This window comes from Myotis nattereri (genome assembly GCF_964212035.1).
Source record: "Myotis nattereri genome assembly, chromosome: 12".
Lineage (NCBI taxonomy): Eukaryota > Metazoa > Chordata > Mammalia > Chiroptera > Vespertilionidae > Myotis > Myotis nattereri.
The window spans coordinates 71,573,449-71,591,569 of NC_138087.1; the positions used below are offsets into that span (position 1 = coordinate 71,573,449).

At 46.0% G+C, this 18,121-nt stretch overlaps 1 protein-coding gene across 1 annotated transcript in view; it reads right to left on the minus strand.

Annotated features, from left to right (window-relative positions):
- The window catches only part of PAPPA (pappalysin 1), a gene marked incomplete at its 3' end in the record, with an annotated part of 213,316 nt that overhangs the window by 122,244 nt on the left and 72,951 nt on the right, over positions 1–18,121 (minus strand). Inside the window, exon 7 of the mRNA XM_081102850.1 lies at positions 8,959–9,457. Within this exon, the coding sequence (XP_080958976.1) occupies positions 8,959–9,457 (499 nt within the window). The remainder of the gene's footprint in view (positions 1–8,958; positions 9,458–18,121) is intronic.

Here is an 18,121-nt window from a genome sequence, read left to right on the forward strand (position 1 = left end):
CCCTGAGCTTGGCCAAATGTGTGCTCTCATTTCCTATACCAGCCCCCTCCCCAGCACCAGCTGCCATGACGTTACTGATGTCAGCTCTCTGCGATTGTACTCGGAGCTTCCAACGGAGACTTCTCCACAATCGGAAAGAGCCGAACTCAAACCTGAGTCCCAAGGCCTGGTCACGCTCCAGCACTTGGTTCTGTGGGGGAAGGAGCACTTGGATGGGGAGTCAGGAACCCCAGGTTCAATGACCTGTTCTGCCATTAAAGGGCTGTGTGGCTCTGAGGAAGTGGCCTCCCCTCTCTGGGCTTCAATGCTCCTTCCAGATCTGAGAGTTTTTCTGTTTAATTCCTAGAAAGTAGGAATTTGGAGCACCTCATAATGGAGCTTCTGGAGACGGAGTTTGTATTCAAGGAGCTGAGCTCAACAAGAAAACATGAACATGAAGAAACAGAGCTCAATGGCTTCAGAGATCACTCATCCCAAGTTTCTCATCATGGGATGGATACTGGACATGGAGAAAGGGAATAAATTGCTACAAGTCATAGAAAATTAAAGTCAAAGTCCAGCTTTCCTGGTATTTTTGACGAACATCCTTGGTGGAAATTTCCAAACCTTTTAGTTTATAGGATATTGAAACTGGAGCAAAGAAAACCCTCCTTCCCACCTTGACAACAAGGCTGTGAAAGCGGCATTAGCATGGAAGGGGGACTGGCATTCTGCATGAGGCGCAGTGAGGTGGTGTCTGGCTTGTATTAAAGCCCATGAGTGAATGATTAATCCTGGGTAGAAAACAAAGCCTGTACCTTGTAATGTTATAGGTATTAGTGCCATGGAAGATTAACCCCGCGATGCCCCGAGGGACCTTTGCAGAACTGGACTACACTTTGAGCATCAGCGGATAAAGAAAACAAGTGGTCTCACAGGTCCTGTCTGCCCCCCACCCCAATACACACACACCTTTGCACACACGCATTCATGTGTGCACACACCTCAAGCTTACCTCGACTGCTCCCACAGCTCCATGGAGGGAGGGAATGTTATGGTTTCAAGGGAAGTGTGATTGCGTGCCAGACACTGACTCACTGGCTGCCAATGGCAAGGCACTTCTGCACTCATCTTCTTTCTCTCATCCCAACCCAAACGTGCCTCTACCTTCACATTCTCAGTGTCAGGGATGCCGGTGACACAGGCATCTTCCACGCCCCCTCACCTGCCCCTTCCCTCTGCTCAGGCATCAAGTATTTCCAACCCATTAGTCTGGCTCAGCCCCACTCCCTTCCCTCCATGCTCTCAACTTTACTACCCTTTACCAGCACCATCATCTCTTATCTCAGTTTGGCAGCATTGTTTCACTTCTCTTTTGTCCTTTTTAATATATATATATATGTGTGTGTGTGTGTGTATGTATATATGTATACATATATACATATGAGCGGGGGGGGAGAAGGATGGAGAGATAGAAACATCGACAAGATGAAGAGAAACATCATCCATCGGCTGCCTCCTGCACACCCTCACTGGGGACTGAGCCAGCAACCCAGGCAGTGCCCTGACTGGGAATCCAACCGGTGATCTCTTGGTTCCTGGGTTGACACTCAACTACTGAGCTACACCGGCCTGGCTCTCTTTTGATTTTCTGGTAACTAGTCCATCTTAGAAGTTAAAGAAAAGCTTCAAATATACCAGGTATCATCTGTATCATCATGGATTCTGCTAGCTATTGATCTGCCACAGAGTTTACTTATTCATTCATTCAGGCATGCATGCATTTATTTACCTCCATTTATTGGCCACCTACTTGATGCCTGGCCTTGCCTGAGAAGCTGAGGATAAGGTGGCAGATACTACCTAGTCCCCACGTCTAATCAAAATGCCACTCAACCAGAAAAATGCAGCAATACGTTTGGAACTGTCACAAAGGGAGAGCTTGATAAGCCCTGAGAGAGAGAGAGAGCATGTCAGGGAGGAGCTCCGAGCTACCCGGTGTGCCTGGGAGGCTGTCTGTACAGGGGCCAGCCTCTGAGCGCAGTCCAGACTTGTTGCCAGTGTGACATGGCACCTGCTGCCTCCACCCTTGCAGAATTAGACTCCCTCAGTGGTCTGAACGGAATGTCAGCCCTCGCAATGTCCTTTAGGGTCAGCTACCTCTGCCTTCCTGTTCCTGAAGGGGCCTTGGGCCCACCGAGGAGAGTCACAGGTCAGGGACACAACAACATTTCAGAGCAGGCCTGGAATTCAGGTCTTCTGATCTAGGGCCAGCATTTTGGTGGGTTTCCTCCTTTTTTGCCCCCTTTGGTTCAGCTAAAGCGATTAAAGTGCGATTTATCTTTTATTCCTTCTAACCCAACACTGAACCATAGGAACCCGGTTAGAGTTTCACGGGACACAGTCTCATGTGTGTGTCTGTGCGTGTCCGTGTGTTTGCCTCTCACACATACTCTCCAGCCTGGCCCTGGCCAGGAATAAGCCGCATGAAAACCAAACAACAGAAAGAATCGTAAACATTTAAATCTGCAGAGTTCCCCAGACAGCATCACGTCCTCACAAGCTTGTGATCTGATTACAGTTGTTCAGGGCACCCCGTGTGAGACTGTATGGAAAGGCATCAGCACCCACTTTTCTCAGGGGAAGGAGTTGAGGCTCACACTGTGGAGGCACCCGGTTAGGGTCCCACTGCAAGGCAGTCGTGTGCTGGCCTGGGAGCCAGATTCCTGATTCAGAACTCAGCATCTCTGAAGTAAATGCCTGAGGTTTCTGTTTCAACAGACACAACATGAACTCACGGAGCCCTGTCCTCAAGATTCTCATCATCTCTGAGCACAGACTGAATGGATTTTGTCCGCTCATCTTGCCAATGCCCAGTGTGAGATAAATTCCTCCATTCTTCCCACATCTGTAATTACTCTGACGGCTGTTATTTTCCTTCTCTTTCCTATTCACTTGTTTGTTTTCTTAAAAATCAGGAATTGGAGCTACACAACCAAGTCCAGTCCAACCTACTTATCCCCGGACAAACAGCAAAAGAACGAAGAAGCAGGTGACACCAGGACACACTGCAACCTGATTTCACGAACTCATTGTTATTTATCCAAAGAAACTCTTGGAAAACCCTCGAATCGAATACTACACTAAAAGCTATTCCTCCATTTCAGGAAATAACCTCATTCCAAATGCTCAAACCAGAAACGGAGTCACTGGACAGCTCCATCTTAAAACCTTTGCATCCAATACATCACTAAGCCCCGTGGATTCCACCTCTGACATGTCTCCAATTCATCCACTTCTCTATGCAAATGATCATAAACTCTGGTTTGGACTTCAGCAATAACCCCCAATTTCCACTCTTCCTCAATCCTTTCTTCAAAGAGCACCTGGAGCAATTTTATAAAAACACAAATCTGATTGGCTTAGACCTCTATTTCCTAATGAATAATAAATATAAATCCAAACTATATAATAAGGGCCATTCCCCCTTCCTTTAAGGGGAGAGTATACTCTTTATAACCTCTTGTTATAATAATCTTTAGTTTGTAATAATATTTTTTACTTGGGATATTTTTCAGTTCAGCTTCCCTATCCAATTGTAAGATTCAGAATTACAGTACCAGCAATAAGATTGGCACGTTGTAATGACTTGTTACAGAAAGGAAGGAAGAAGGGAAAGAGAAAGAGAGAAGGAGAGGAAGAAAGAGAGGAAGGGAGAAAGAATTTATCAACAGAGCCTCAGGTCTATCACTTATCTTCTATGTCTTATTTAACAACTGTAATGGCCCACTTGCTGTAAAGTTTGGTAGTGCATCAGACTGATACAGAGACATTTTTAGGATAAATGATTTCAGTGGTGCTAGCATCAAATGGATGCTTCACACTTTCAAAATCATGAAGGTACTTGGAGACAGTCAGCACTTCTATAGCTGCTGCTGAATCTGGAGATCTGTTGATTTTGCAAAACCCGAATGTTCTCAGAACCGGTATTTCATCCTGAGAGGTACTTGGCCTCAGACTGAGGAGAGGGAGTTACAGGTGGATGATGCCCAGCTTCCAGAAATAGAGTAAGATTGTGCTGACTCTATACTCTGCCAGCCTGGGCTAGGAGCAGAGGTATCAGGGCTTGGAGAAACAGCTCTCACTCCTGATGCTGCGCCTCTGTCCTGGGGTGGGGGTGGGGGGCATTAAAATCCTAATTTAACAGATGGCAAAACCAAAGTATAAAGAGATGAACAACCAAACATAAATGAAAGATATTCTTAGCAAGTTACATAAGAGAAGATGTTAAAATAATTGAAAGATGCTCACTCAAGATGTTCATCACAAGAACATCAATGAGAACATCAAATGCCCAAAGACAAAGCACTTTCATTTTGTCAAATCGTAGTGACAATGCAGAACATAAGGTCCCACTACCAACTGCTGTTGGAATATGAGCTCAGTCACTCTCTCAGAAAGCCATTGGTTGTATCCACTGAAATGAAAAAGGTCATGGTTTATAACCTAGCAGTTCCACTTCTCAGCATCAGCCTGGAAAAGTGCTCACATGTGCCCATGAGGAGGTTAATACAAGAGCTCTTGCTGCAGCATTTGTTTGCAATAGAAAAATGTGTGAAATACTCATTGCCTAGCATTAGGAGTAGTTATTCCTAATAGGGAATACTATACAGCAGTTAAAAAGAAGTAGATTTAAGAACCAAAGTGATCAATAGTCCAGATTATTACACTTCCCTTCCTCAAAACTCTACATTTGTTCTGAAATTGAACAACCACTTTTGCTATGAAATATACTATGTTGTTTCATTCATTTATTTGTTCATTCATTCATTTACCAATGTTTGCTGAGCATCCACTTGGTTTTAATCATGGAATTGTGGCAAGTCTCTTCAAGGATCAACTCTTACTCATCCATCAGTTCTTAACTTATACAGCACTTCTTCCAAGAAACTTTCTTTAACTACCTCAAACTGGGTTAGATATCCTTTCTATGTTTTCCTTGTACTCCTCACACTATAGCATCTTTCATGCTGCAGTATAATCACTGGATTCCTTACCTATTTCCCCCTTTCAACTGTGTGCTCATGAGGCCAGAGATCAGGACTCTATTCCTAGTTCCATGGTGATAGACACCCGTAACTATTTGCTGAATGAATTGATGGTGAATGGATGGGCAGATGAATAGATAAATGATAGTGAGCTGCTATTCACTGTTCCTGCTTTGCCTTACACCTGACTTACCCTAAGCCAAAAAAAAGGCAGGGGGGCTTAGTTTTGTCAAGTTTTTACTTCTTAGAGAAATCTGAAGATTTCATACAGACCCAAGCAGCACGGTGCCCGGTGCAGAAGCAAGTCAAAGCAAGTCAAGATGACAGTCAAATTGAGAAACAGAAGCCTCCCTTCTTTGTTCCCAGCCACACGCATGAAGAACTGGCTGTGTAACTTGTGTTGCTGGGCTCCAAGACTGGGTCTCAGGAATGGACTGTGGGCTAAAGGCCTGCGAGCTGCAAGCATGTCTTCTCCTCGCTGCACATTGAACTTCAGCCAGCTTGGATGCGTGTCTGAGCTCTAGAGGTCTGCCTCTGCGTTATTACGGCAGGAGGCGTTGTGGTTGAGAAAGGGGAATTTGGAGTGAGACCAGCTCTGCCATTGCCAGCTGTGGTAAGCTGGATGAGTACATTTTCTGAGCTCTAGATTTTTCTCTGAGCTCCACCTGCCTCATAAATATTTGTAAGGCACTTAAACGGCGAGTATTCAGTAAGTAGTCATTATTATTATTAGCATGATTATTATCCACACACCACACATTTCACTAGGGCATTGGAACCAGTCAGAACCACTCCAGGTACTGATCTTATAAACAATCTCTGCTGAATCCCTTTTACTTAAAAAAAAAGAAGAAAAAAAAGGAAAAAAAAAAGAAAGAAAATAAAAAAGAGGGTAAATGAGTCACCTGTCACCTAAGAACAACATCTATCCACACAGAATTGCATAATGTGTTTTCCCCCAATTTTACACACAGGGAAATTGAAGCCTAAATAAGTGACGCAATGTGTCTTAATGTCACATGGCAAATTAGTAGCAGAGTTGGCGCTGGTCCTCTTTTCCTCTGCTAGTGTCACTTCTCATTCAATGAAGAGGTTTCCACTTAAGGGAGATGTTCTGCATTTCTTCCTCATCCTGGCCAAAAGTAATCAGTCTACTGGAAGCATCCATGGGGTAAGCCCAGAAGCCCTTCTCTCCATCAATGTCATACCTTGGGAAACTATCTCCAGGATAGATAACAGAAAGAATAAATATTTTTGCTGAGAGAAAAAAATGAAGACAAAGGTCAAAGGGGATCATGTAATGGGTTGAGTTGGGGAAGGAAAATAAAAGGCATTTTTTCCTCTCTCTCCTCTTTTTCTCCAAAACAGTCTTTATATAGAACTTGTCCATGAGCCAATTTATTTGATATGGAAAAAATGTGAAAGCAGCCAAGTACACACACATGCAGAGACACACAGAGGTATTTGTGTTGGAGTTCAGAACTTGCATTACTAAGAGATAACGAAGTTGAAATGGTAGGTTGACTTGGAATGATGTTTTACTTTGTTCAGAGTCTCAGAGAACATTCACGTCAGGAAGCCCAGTTCTCCAGTAAATTCCTTGGGACTCAAGAAAGCAAAGAGAAAGGCCAGCGAACACCTGCCCTTGTTCTTGTCACACATTAGGGACGAGAGAATTATTTGTTGAGTGAATGGAAGAACAAATGGCGCACAAGAACGTGGGCCTGGATAGTGAGAAATTTAAAAATTTCTCAAGTTTTCATGCTGTGCAACCGAGTCTGAACACGAATAATCTAGCGCAAGCTCCTCCTTGTAGAAGAGGCCTCTAGAGACCAGAAGGAGTAAGTGACTAGACTAAGATCGCAGAGCGGGTTAGTGACCTCGCTAAAAGTAGAACTCAGGTGCTTTCACTTCTTCAGTCTAACTTCCACCATTCCACACTTAGCACCCCTGTCAGCTCTCCCTTGCTCACAATTTGAGGCAAGAAATAAAAGCTGTGTTTAAACTGAGGTTTAAGACATCTATTATTTATTACCCCCATTGTTTTGTAAAGAATTTTTAAATGGATGCATATTTATGGAGCTTTTACTACTCTAGACAAGTGAGGAGATGGCAGGGATGGGGTTATGGAATCTTTTCAAGGCAGGATGATTCTTTACATTTTAAGTCCATTCCCAAACACAAACCAAGTGCTCCCTCTGAGTTCTTAAACAGATGTTCCTCATCTCCAAGTCAATGAATGGGCAAGGGCTTGCTTGTGATGTGCACGTTAATTGCTGGCATGTAAAAGGAAGTGCTGGTAAAGAGTTTGAAAGTGGTTCTGACTCTTAAAAAGATTAAAAGTTTCCTCCAGAACTTGGTTTCTATTAATGATTGGCTTCATAAATATTTTCAAGTAGACAGAGCACAGATTGTCTCTTATATCATCTTATAATCAAAGAAAGAGCCACAAAAGACCCATAGAAACCATGGACTTCAACATTTTCATCACACAGAGGAGGAAATTGAGGCTCAACGAAACTGACTGATTTATCTTTTGTCAGTAAGTGGACTGGCTGGGACCAAACACAAGGCGTCTGACTCCTGAGCTATTTTTCTTTCCAAGACTCAAAGTGTTCCCTACCAACATCCATCACATGTCATAAACATTCAACAAATGTTTGCTGATTGACTTCATAGAGTCTTGGTACTCAAATTAGGTGGCCAAGGCTCCCTCATTGGTGAGGTTAAAGCAGAGGTTGGAATCACATCATTAACTGAACAATGGCTGAGTGCTCTGGCTTAGGAGTCAAGGTGGAATGCCAATCCTGATCTCACCACTTCCTAACCGTGCGATTCTGGACACATGACTTCATGTCTCTAAGCTGCTGTTTTCTTCTTTGTAAAAGGAGCAGGATAATAGGGTTGTGGATGTAGAGAGGATGGAACAAGTAAAAGATGTAAACACCTTAGACCAGCCGTGGGCAAACTACGGCCCGCGGGCCGGATCCGGCCCGTTTGAAATGAATAAAACTAAAAAAAAAAAAAGACCGTACCCTTTTATGTAATGATGTTTACTTTGAATTTATATTAGTTCACACAAACACTCCATCCATGCTTTTGTTCCGGCCCTCCAGTCCAGTTTAAGAACCCATTGTGGCCCTCGAGTCAAAAAGTTTGCCCACCCCTGCCTTAGACCATTGTTTGGCACATAGGAAAAACACGAATGACTTCATTATAATGTGACCTCTTGTGTAAAATATCAATCCTGAGGATGTTTGAAGAAGGTGTACTAGAGAGGAAGCTTAAGATATATACTGTATTCAGGAGAAACACTAAGTTGTATAAAAGCACTGGCTATCCATAAAAATTATGGAGACCTAGATCTGCAAGGGCACGTATGAATTAAATGGGTTTGGACCAGTGCTCCACTTCAAAAAAAGACAACAAATCAAGGACCATGACTGGTGATGTTAACCTTCCATCAAAATTCTCATACAAATACCCAGGAAAATGGTCAATTCCCAGCCAACTTCACCTTCATCTCACACACTGAAGAAGCAACCAGAATGCATGAATATTCTTCAGTGTAACATAGAAAAGAAATCATCATCAAATTTCAATTATTCTACTTTCATTAGTAATAAATGACTTCCTCATTGCTAATTCCATCCAACTGTTGGGAAAACCAAGTTTCCGAAAGACTGGGATGCTTAGAGTCACACTTGGAGCTATCAGCAAAATCCAAGTCTCCTCGTTCCTTATCCTTGCTCTTCCCACCGTATCAGTTCTGCCTTGTTAAGACAGTTCTATACACAATGCCGCATTATAAAGCCCTAGAAGTGAGTCTGGCTGAGATGAGCCTTCTTTTAATCCAGGCCTCTCCGACTCTCCTTTTTTCCTTCCACACCCCACCCACTTGGTCCTCTCCTTATCCAGAAAGTGCACTTACATGTCTGTGAATCTTCTATTGAGATGCAGGATGGAGGCCACGTCCACCTGGAGAGGAGGGTCCCGGACCACTTTGTACTGCAGGGGCTTACATGCTAGGCAGAGGGGGCTGTCTGCAATGGAGGTCAACATGGCGGCATCAATCTCCAGGTGCTCATCCAACGTGTAGATCTGAATGCCATATACCTCCTCGCCCACATCCCGGAGTTTGATGGTCAGTGGAACATCGCAGAATACGTTCTGAGGGCCAAGGGAGATGTTCTTCCCCGTGGTTGTCAACAGTTTGATGTCATTGACAGCCCCACTGGAGTCCCAGTCAGTGGAGACAAAGGTCACCCAGACCGTCAGAGACTCAGGAACCAAAGGATAGTGAAATTCCAGTTCAAGGTAGCAGCCTTGTGGCTCAGGGCAGGCTGGCGGGACCGTGTGGGGGTTGACAGCTGAATTGGGGCTCCAGGTGCGGACACTGGACTTACAGGGTTGTTCAACATCTGGATGGCCTATGGAGAAGAGATGAGGATATGAGTTTTTGACAGACCTTCAGTCTGATCCTTGGAGTTTCCTGCAGACCTCAGAAGAGGTTGGCCTGACTAGAACTCAGATGGAGGGAAAAAGAAAGGGAAGATTCTCAGTGTTTTGGTGAATCAGCTGTCTGTCTCGCGTCCAGCTCATCCCCATGACTGCCACAGAGATCTTACGTGCATCACCAGACACTTGGTCAAGGCTATATTCAAGTAAGTGTTGTACTATTTAATTAATGCCCAAAGTTTCCTTCCTAATCTGCCACATGTAGGCTTTGTGGCTAGGATGGAAAGAAGAAAGGGACACATATTTATCAAACACCTACTACGTCCCATAAACTTGTTTAACTCATTTCAGAGGTGAGCAGATCTAGAGTGAGATGACCCTAGTATCACAGCTTAAAGTGTAAAGGTCAGCACTTGAAGCAGGTGTTGGCTCTTCTGGAAGTTCATATTTATTGTTTTCACTACTGGATGCAGGGGGCACTAAAATAAACTAGGTTCCTCATGGTGTTGCCTTTGATGCAAGCTGCTTAGTGTGACAGAAGGGCCAGAAACCTTCAGCAAAGAGATGAGTGCAGATAGCTTCTGTCTCTTGGACTGAGGATTCTGGGAGGAAACTGTCTAGAACCATAAATGACAGAGCTGGAAGGCATCCCTGGAGCCATCTTATCTCTCCTCCTCCCCTTCTCTATATGAGGTCATCCCATACCACTGAGCTTCTCCATGCTCTGACCAGTCTGATTCAAAAAGGGGAGGGCTGGGTGAGGAGCTAGGAGAAGGAAGGAGGGATTCTTCTGCTCTTTCCTCTTGGAGACAATGCCTCATCCCCAGTGATCTCAGACTGCATCGACTTCTGAATTTTTCTCCACTGAGATCATTAGTCCTAGACCCTCACAGAGCTCTCCTTTACTCAGCTGAGAATAGCAATCAGGGCTCAAAATGTAGTGATTGGCTCTAATTTGTTTAAGGAGTGTAGCAAGAGATATAGATCAGTTAGTGAGGGTAGGATGGAGGACTTTAAGCTGTTCTGTCACATTTTCCTCCCTTTAGCATCAGTGGTTGGTGGAGGGTGGGGATGCTGTTACAGCGTAAGAGGAATCATCGCGATATGAAAAACAGAAAGTCATCTGGGGTGGAGAAGCCATTCCAGTGAAGGCTGTACATGCCTTCAATCTCCTTGTGTCTTGCCACCAAGAGAGAAGAGAGAAAACACCAGGTGGGAATGGAGAAGAGAAGAGAAAAAGAGCAGAAAGACGGGAACAAGGAAAATGCAGAAAAACCTTTTTAAATATAACACATGAGAGCAAGGAGAGATGGACACAGCTCTAAGATTTCTTCCACTCTTCCTTGGCTAGGTTCATTCATCTGTAGCAGCAAGTGCTGGCTAGAAGCAATCAGTCATTTACGTCAAAGGCACCACCTACGCTGAAGCCTTTCTTGCCATCTCCACTCCATCCCACTGAGTTCCTGATTCTCTTGACTTTGTGGGTTGTTGGCACTCATATGTCACTTATTCATTCAAAAAGCTTTATTGAGGGTAGCATTTTAATATATATATATGAAGCACATTCCACAGACATTAATTAATTCACCTGCTCATCACCAAAATCCTGCAGGATTCTTATCATTTTTGTAGCTCTGTTTCATTCAATACAATACAGCCTTTGCTTAAAACAGGGCCTGGTCCAAAGATTGTGAACATAGTGAATACTCAGTACATATATGTTACAGAAAGAATCTTCTCTCTTGGTAAAGTTAAGGAAGAAGTGAATGCCCATGGACTATAGGAGCCTGCTGCGGGAGGTGAGTGCCAGGTGCACATTCCACTCACTCCATGGGCTTTCTCCTGGAATTGGCAAGGGATGGAGCAGTCTTTCTCCCTTCCTATGAGAAAACCACTGTCAGTGGTGGGGAGCCACAGGAGAGCAAAGATGACAAATCTGTTTGGCTCAGGCTTTCTCTCTGGTTTCTTGTTAATCAACAGAGGGGCCAAATGCTTTTCCAAAGGACAGAAAGGTGAGCCTGGTCATTTATTATGCCCAAGTGTGTTAGAAATAGAAATCTTAGCAAGGTTTCTGCTTGTCTAGTTATCAGAGACAAACTTTTAGAAGTCAAAAAGAGCCTCAAGTGTCCCTGAGTCCAACCCATCACCAAAGCAGCAATCCCTTTGATAACACCATGCTTCATGACTTGATCACCTTGTATGTGCCAGGAATGGTGCCAAGCACGTTACATGCCTCAGCTCTTTTCATCCTGGCAATAAGTGTATGATGCAGGTCTTATGAAACTCATTTTAAAGAAGAGGAAACTGAGACTCCGATGGTTAAGTAATTCCCTGATGGGGAGTAGAATATTCTGTGATAACTGTCAGTCTGGGCAACATGCCAAGCTTTGAAACCATGAAAACTGGGTTAAAATATCAGCTATCCAGCTTCACATTGTGTCACCTACTGTAATACTACCTCACAGGGTTTCTGTGAAACTCAAACGGGATCAAATATTTAATAGATGCATGCGCGCACGCGCATATCCTATCTAAGGAAAGAGAGACATGGTAATTAGCGTACGACCACTACCCTTCCCATTGGCTAATCAGGGCGATATGCAAATAACTGCCAGCCAAGATGGTGGCTGACAGCCAGGGAGGCTTGCTTGTTTCAGTGACAGAGGAAGTCAAGCTTCCCAGCCTGCCTTGCTGGCCTCTCAACTGCACTCTAAGCAACATTGTAATAAATATAGAAGCTAAACAAAACCCGGGCTTCATCCAGCAGGACCGCAACATTGTTTCAAACACAGAAGGTAAACAAAGGCAAGAAACCTGCTTTCAGCAGCGGAGGTCTCATAGCTGGAGCCGAGCCTCAGAGCTAAAGCTGGCCAAGAATAAAAAAAAAAAAGGAAAAAAGGACAGGTTGGGAGCTTCAGTCACCTGCCAGCCTGAAAACAGCCCTCAGCCCCTCACCCAGGCTGGCCAGGCACCCCAGTGGGGACCCCCACCCTAAAGGGTGTGTGACCAGATGCAAAAAGCCATCATCCCCTCACCCAGGCTGGCCAGGCACCCAAGTGGGACCCCCACCCTGATCCAGGACACCCTTCAGGGCAAACCAGCCGGCCCCCACCCGTGCACCAGGCTTCTATTCTATATAGTAAAAGGGTAATATGCCTCCCAGCACCAGGATCAGCGTGTCAGGGGGCAGCGCCCAAACCCCTGATCGCCCTGCGGCTCTGTGTGTGACAGGGGGCGGGGCCACAACCTCCCTATCCAACCTGCTCTGTTTGTGACAGGGGGGAGCTCCTCAACCCCCTGATCAGCCCTGCTCTGTGCGTGACAGGGGGGAGCTCCCCAACCCCCTGATAGCCCTGCGGCTCTGTGTATGACAGGGTGCAGCGCCCCAACCTGCCCCCCCCATCGACCCTGCCTTGAGTGTGACAGTGACGGCACCCCAACCCCCCGCCCCCATTGGCCCTGCCCTGAGTGTGACAGTGGCAGCACCCCAACCCCCTGATCCCCCCTGCTCTATGTATGACAGGGGGCGGTGCCCCAACTCCCCTATCGGCCCTGCTCTGTGATTGACAGGGGCGAGCTCCTCAACCTCCTGATCGGCCCTGCTCTGTGCATAGCAGGGGGGAGCTCCCCAACCCCCTGATGGGCCCTGCTCTGTGTGTGACAGGGTACGGAGCCCCAACCCCCCTGATGTGCCCTGCTTGGTGCGTGATAGGGGGCAGCACCCCAACCCCCTGATCGGCCCTGCTCTGTGCGTGACAGGGTGTGGCGCCGCAACCTCCCTATCGACCCTGCCTTGAGTGTGACGGGGTGGTGCCCCAACCTCCCAATCGGCCCTACCCTGAGCGTGACTAGGGGTGGCATCGCAACCTCCTGATCTGCCCTGCTCTGTGCATGACAGGGGGCGGCGCCCCAACTCCCCAATCGGCCCTGCTCTGAGCCCGACCAGGGGCTGCACCTAAGGCTTGGGCCTGCCCTCTGCCACTCGGGAGCAGGCCTAAGCCAGCAGGTCATTATCTCCCGAGGGGTCCCAGACTGCAAGAGGGCACAGGCCAGGCTGAGGGATCCCCTCTCCCCCGCGAGTGCACAAATTTTTGTGCACTGGGCCTCTAGTATATATATAATTAGCTCTGTTCTCACAAGTAAGGAGGAATTAACAAGGAAAAGCTCAAGATGGGGCAGCATTCCAAACCAAGAGAACAGTGGATAGAGAATGTGCGTCCAGATGACTATGGTTTTGAGAGCAACAGGAGAGCAGCAAGTGGTCAGGCTGGCAAAGTAAGTAGAATCCAGGTGACGAAGGGTCTCACATTTCACTTTAAGGGGATGGACTTCATATTGAGAGAGATGGGAGCTACTGAAGGATTTTAATCAAACATATGAAAGTTGTCTTTTGGGAAAACCACTCTTTAGAGATAGATACTATTTATCCATTTTTCACCCATCCATCCACCCGTTTACCCACCATCCACACATCCATCCATCTATCCATCCACCCATCTATCCATCCATCCATCCATCTATCCATTCATCCATCCATCCATCCATCCATCCATCCATTCATCCATCCAAGTATTCAAAGATTAATTGTTGAGAGCCTGGTTTGTGTCAGGGTTGGCTAGTCCCAGAGAAAGCAGATTTCTAAAGAAATGGTCTCTGCCCTCATGGAGCTTTCAGTCTAGTGGTCAGTTAGCAGACGTCTGTACTAAAGCAGCAATGAATGCATAGCTGTGCCTTGGAGAAAGAGAACATCACAGCAAATGAGGAAAAACCTGAGTCCTAAGGAGAAAAGTGCACACAGATGGGAAAGTTGATTGCATGTATGGTGGTGAGGCAGGGAGAAAAGCTGAGACAAGGAAAGAAACTAAGGAATGAAGAAAGGATAGGAGGGAGGGAGGAATAGAGGGAGAGAGGGAAAGGGGGAGGGGGAGGGAGAAAAGCACAAAGGTACCGTTACTTCATTATTAATATATAGCCTTTTATGTATATGGTGGCTAAATGAAAAGTCACATGTTTATATAAGCTGGCCACTAGGAGTGAGGCCAAATATGTGTGTAAATTATATTTATACATAGTTATGCTGATTTAAATTTACACTTATGAAGATCTATACAGACATCTATTCTATATTTATGTGCATATACACTGCAGCTGTTGACACAAATATGGTTATAAAAACTTGGAGCCAAGTTTTTTCCAGATGAATACTTCAGTGCACCTGAAATATTCTAGGCAGAAAAAGGGGGAAAGACTCATGCAAATAAAAAGAAAAGAAAACAGTGCCATGTGTTAATCTCTCATAGAAAACCCAAGGCTTGTAATGTATTATACGCTTGCGTAAGTGATCTTAATGGGATTTCAGGCCGTCAGATCTGGCTAGTTAACTCCTGGGCTATAAATGTAGTGTGGTCTTGAATACCTCAGAAAAAATTTATCTGTGAAATATAGTTTTTACTAAAGAGATAGGAAAATGGGGTTTCTTTCGACTACAACCACTTTCTGTGGGCAAAGGCAAGAATTCCTGTGACTGTATTTACCTGAAGTTCAAAGAATGGAGTTGATAACACGTTAGATAGTCAATAAATATGTTTAAATGAGGAACCTTCTGTCTTGCTCATATGGATTTAAAATAAATGAATTACAACTGCTTGGAATGCTGGAGCTGGAAAGGACATTCATTCTGTGGATAGGACGCTATCTCCAACGAAGCTCCGTGGCTCACTCACGGGCACAGAGCATGTTGATGGACAGGCTGGAGCCAAGGTCAGTCCTCTACCCCGCTCCACTCTGACCCCCTGCTCTTTCCCCAATCCCAAAGATACGGCTGGCATCGCTCATGGGTTTCAGAGTTTTCTGTTAGTTTGGGAAGTCCACAAACTTAAACACGCAAAGATAAATAGGATGAAAATGAGTTGAGAAATAAATTACAGAGTTTGGCTCATGGAAAAGTTTATTTCTTCAAGGATATTAAAAAGAGTCTGAGCCAAAGGATCACAGAGCCTGTGATGGGATGCTCTAAAAAAAGCACAGTGTCTTTCCCTGGCCTACCTGCACTGGATTTACGTATCCTGAAGGAAACCTGAGGTTGCTGGGGTTCCTTGCAGGCCAAAGTCAGCTCAGGGAACCAGGGGGCTCGATGTTTCCAGTGAACCCATTTCTGCATGTCAGGCTTTAAGAGGGTCAGAGAAAAACCAAGAACAGCTGGAACCAATCGACAGTTGGGCTATATGGAGGTGTGTGGGGATGTCTGGAAATTATTTCATTCACACAAGTGGTAGAACAAATCAAGATGATTTTAGCCAAAGAAGTGGCAGGAAAGAGTCTTGCTGACCCTTCCTCCCAAACATCTCTTACTGACCTCTCTCCATTCTCCCTGCCACCGACCTCATCCGGCCACCACCGCACTTCTCCTGGATTCCTGCACCACCCATGGGCCGTTCCCTTTCCTCCAGCATGCTCCCCAGGACCCCACTCTCTGCTCCAGAGGAACCCAGTGTGCATCTCACTGGATTCCAGACCCTTGCCAAGGCACGTGGTGTCTCCTTCCTGCCCTCGGCATAAACCGGAACCACTCCTCTTCCGGTCGGTATATACCTCACCCAGCCCCACCTCTCCCCACTCCACACCTTGCTCTTTGCGTTCCAAATCCATTTAAGCTCTTCTAGCCTCACTGCGGAGCTCTCATTCAGGTGGGTCATGTCCGTTAGCAGTTACCGTACCATCAATTAAAGCTGAGAAACTTTAAAGAACACACAAGCATGTGTTCCACGGGCTATCAGAGCAGTAATAACATCACATTCCACGGAGCTGCCGGGAAGCGCTACAACACTCTCAGGAGAGAGTGAGAGTGAAAAAGGTAAACCATGTCATGTATTATTATGAAAATCATTGTGGACTTTGAGGAACCCTAATGACCTAAGACCTTCAGATCCCAGGTGGAAACCATGGATTCAAGGATACCAAATGTCTTTCACATTCTCCAATGCACCATGCTTGCTGGCACGGTGACATTTCCCAGGAAGCCTGAGTCTCCGGTTCTGGGGGAGCTCCCCTTTTTCCTGCCCCCCCACCCCCCGAGTGCTCCCTACTTCTATTAGCACAGGTCTCATCACCCCGGATGGTATTTGTCCATCTACTTCTCTGACTCTCCGCTATTACGGTTGGCTCAGCTTTGCCCACGTGCCCGCCCAGAGCCTGGCATACAGGCCCTCCCATGGTTATAGATGAGACTGGTTTACTCTCTGTGGGCACAGAAAGTGCTGTCTGGCCAGAGACATACACTTTCTCCTGTGAGAACCCAACATGGCTTAGGTTTGGGGGAAAAGTCCCGACTGCCCATTTCAGGAAGGACTTTCTAACAAATGGAGCTAGAACAGGAAGGCCAAGAAATACTGGTGCAAGGACAGCCTGGTGTGAGGACAGCCTCCATGAGGGAGGGCGCCAGGGCTTCCTGCACCGGGTGAGAACCCCGCTGGGTGACCCCCGAGCATCCCTTCCAAGCCTGAGGGCCTGTGACTCCGCGAGGGTGAGCTGAGGGTTTCTCCAGAATCCCTCTCGCTTCACATTCCAGATGGGCTTGTTTAGAGTTCCCGAGTTCGACTCTCGTTTTTATTTTAAACTACTTCAGAAGATTAAGTGTAGTGTTGTCATTTTTCTCCTTCACTTGCCTCTCTGATCCCTCTGCCCTTTTCTTTTCAACCTTCTTTCTAAAAATATAGAGGAAGACAGAGGCGTTCTCACTGAACCTCAATGAGGAACCAGATTCTGCTCCCTCTGAGGGATGGGTGTCCCCACCCAGGGACTGCTGGCCTGAGCTGACCTGATTGGAGCAAGGGGACTGGGTGTGGGGGTGTTCTCAGTGTAAGTCTGTGAGGGAGGCTGAGGCACTGCCTGAGAAGAGAATAGCGGGTCCCTGTCTCTCAGCCTGGCTTTAGCAACTAGAGCTGAGCCCTAGGCAACAGATACAGCAGAAGGAAATGGAATAGACAATAGTCCCAGAGTCTCAGTTCCAAGCAGCCTTGCTTCAGAGACACAGTGTAACAAAACATTGAGCAAAAGGCACTCTTAATTTTTATGGAAAACCAAGCTAATCTGGCAGCGAAGGATACTGTAGGAACAGAGAGATCACTAGCCACTGGGAGGCTTGGGAGACTCCCCCTAAGCAGGGAAGGGTCTGGTCATGGGTGGAGCCCATAACAGGGCAACCATGAGATGCTTCCCTCAAGGGTCTTGCAGATCAATGGATCCCAAAAAGGGGAAACTGAAAGGAAAAGTCATGACACATGTGATAGTGCCCTGGATATTCCAAGAAGAAAGAAAGAATCAAAGATACTGATGTCTTGAAGCCCCCACGTGTGTATTGATCCTCAGGTGACCTTATCTGTGTACCTGCAGCCTGTCAGAGTCTGGAGGTAAATATAGACGCATACATGTATGTCTTTGTCAGGTGTGTGGCCTTGGCACTTATTTAATATCTCAGTGCCTTTGTTTCCTTATATGTAAAGGGGGATGATATACGTAGGGAAAGTCAGATACTCAAAGGACGTGTGCTAAATGAAGGCATGTACATTGGCCTTCATGTTGGGCAAAGGGTATGAACTTCCAGTTGGAAAATGAAAAGGTTCTGAGGTTCTCCTCTG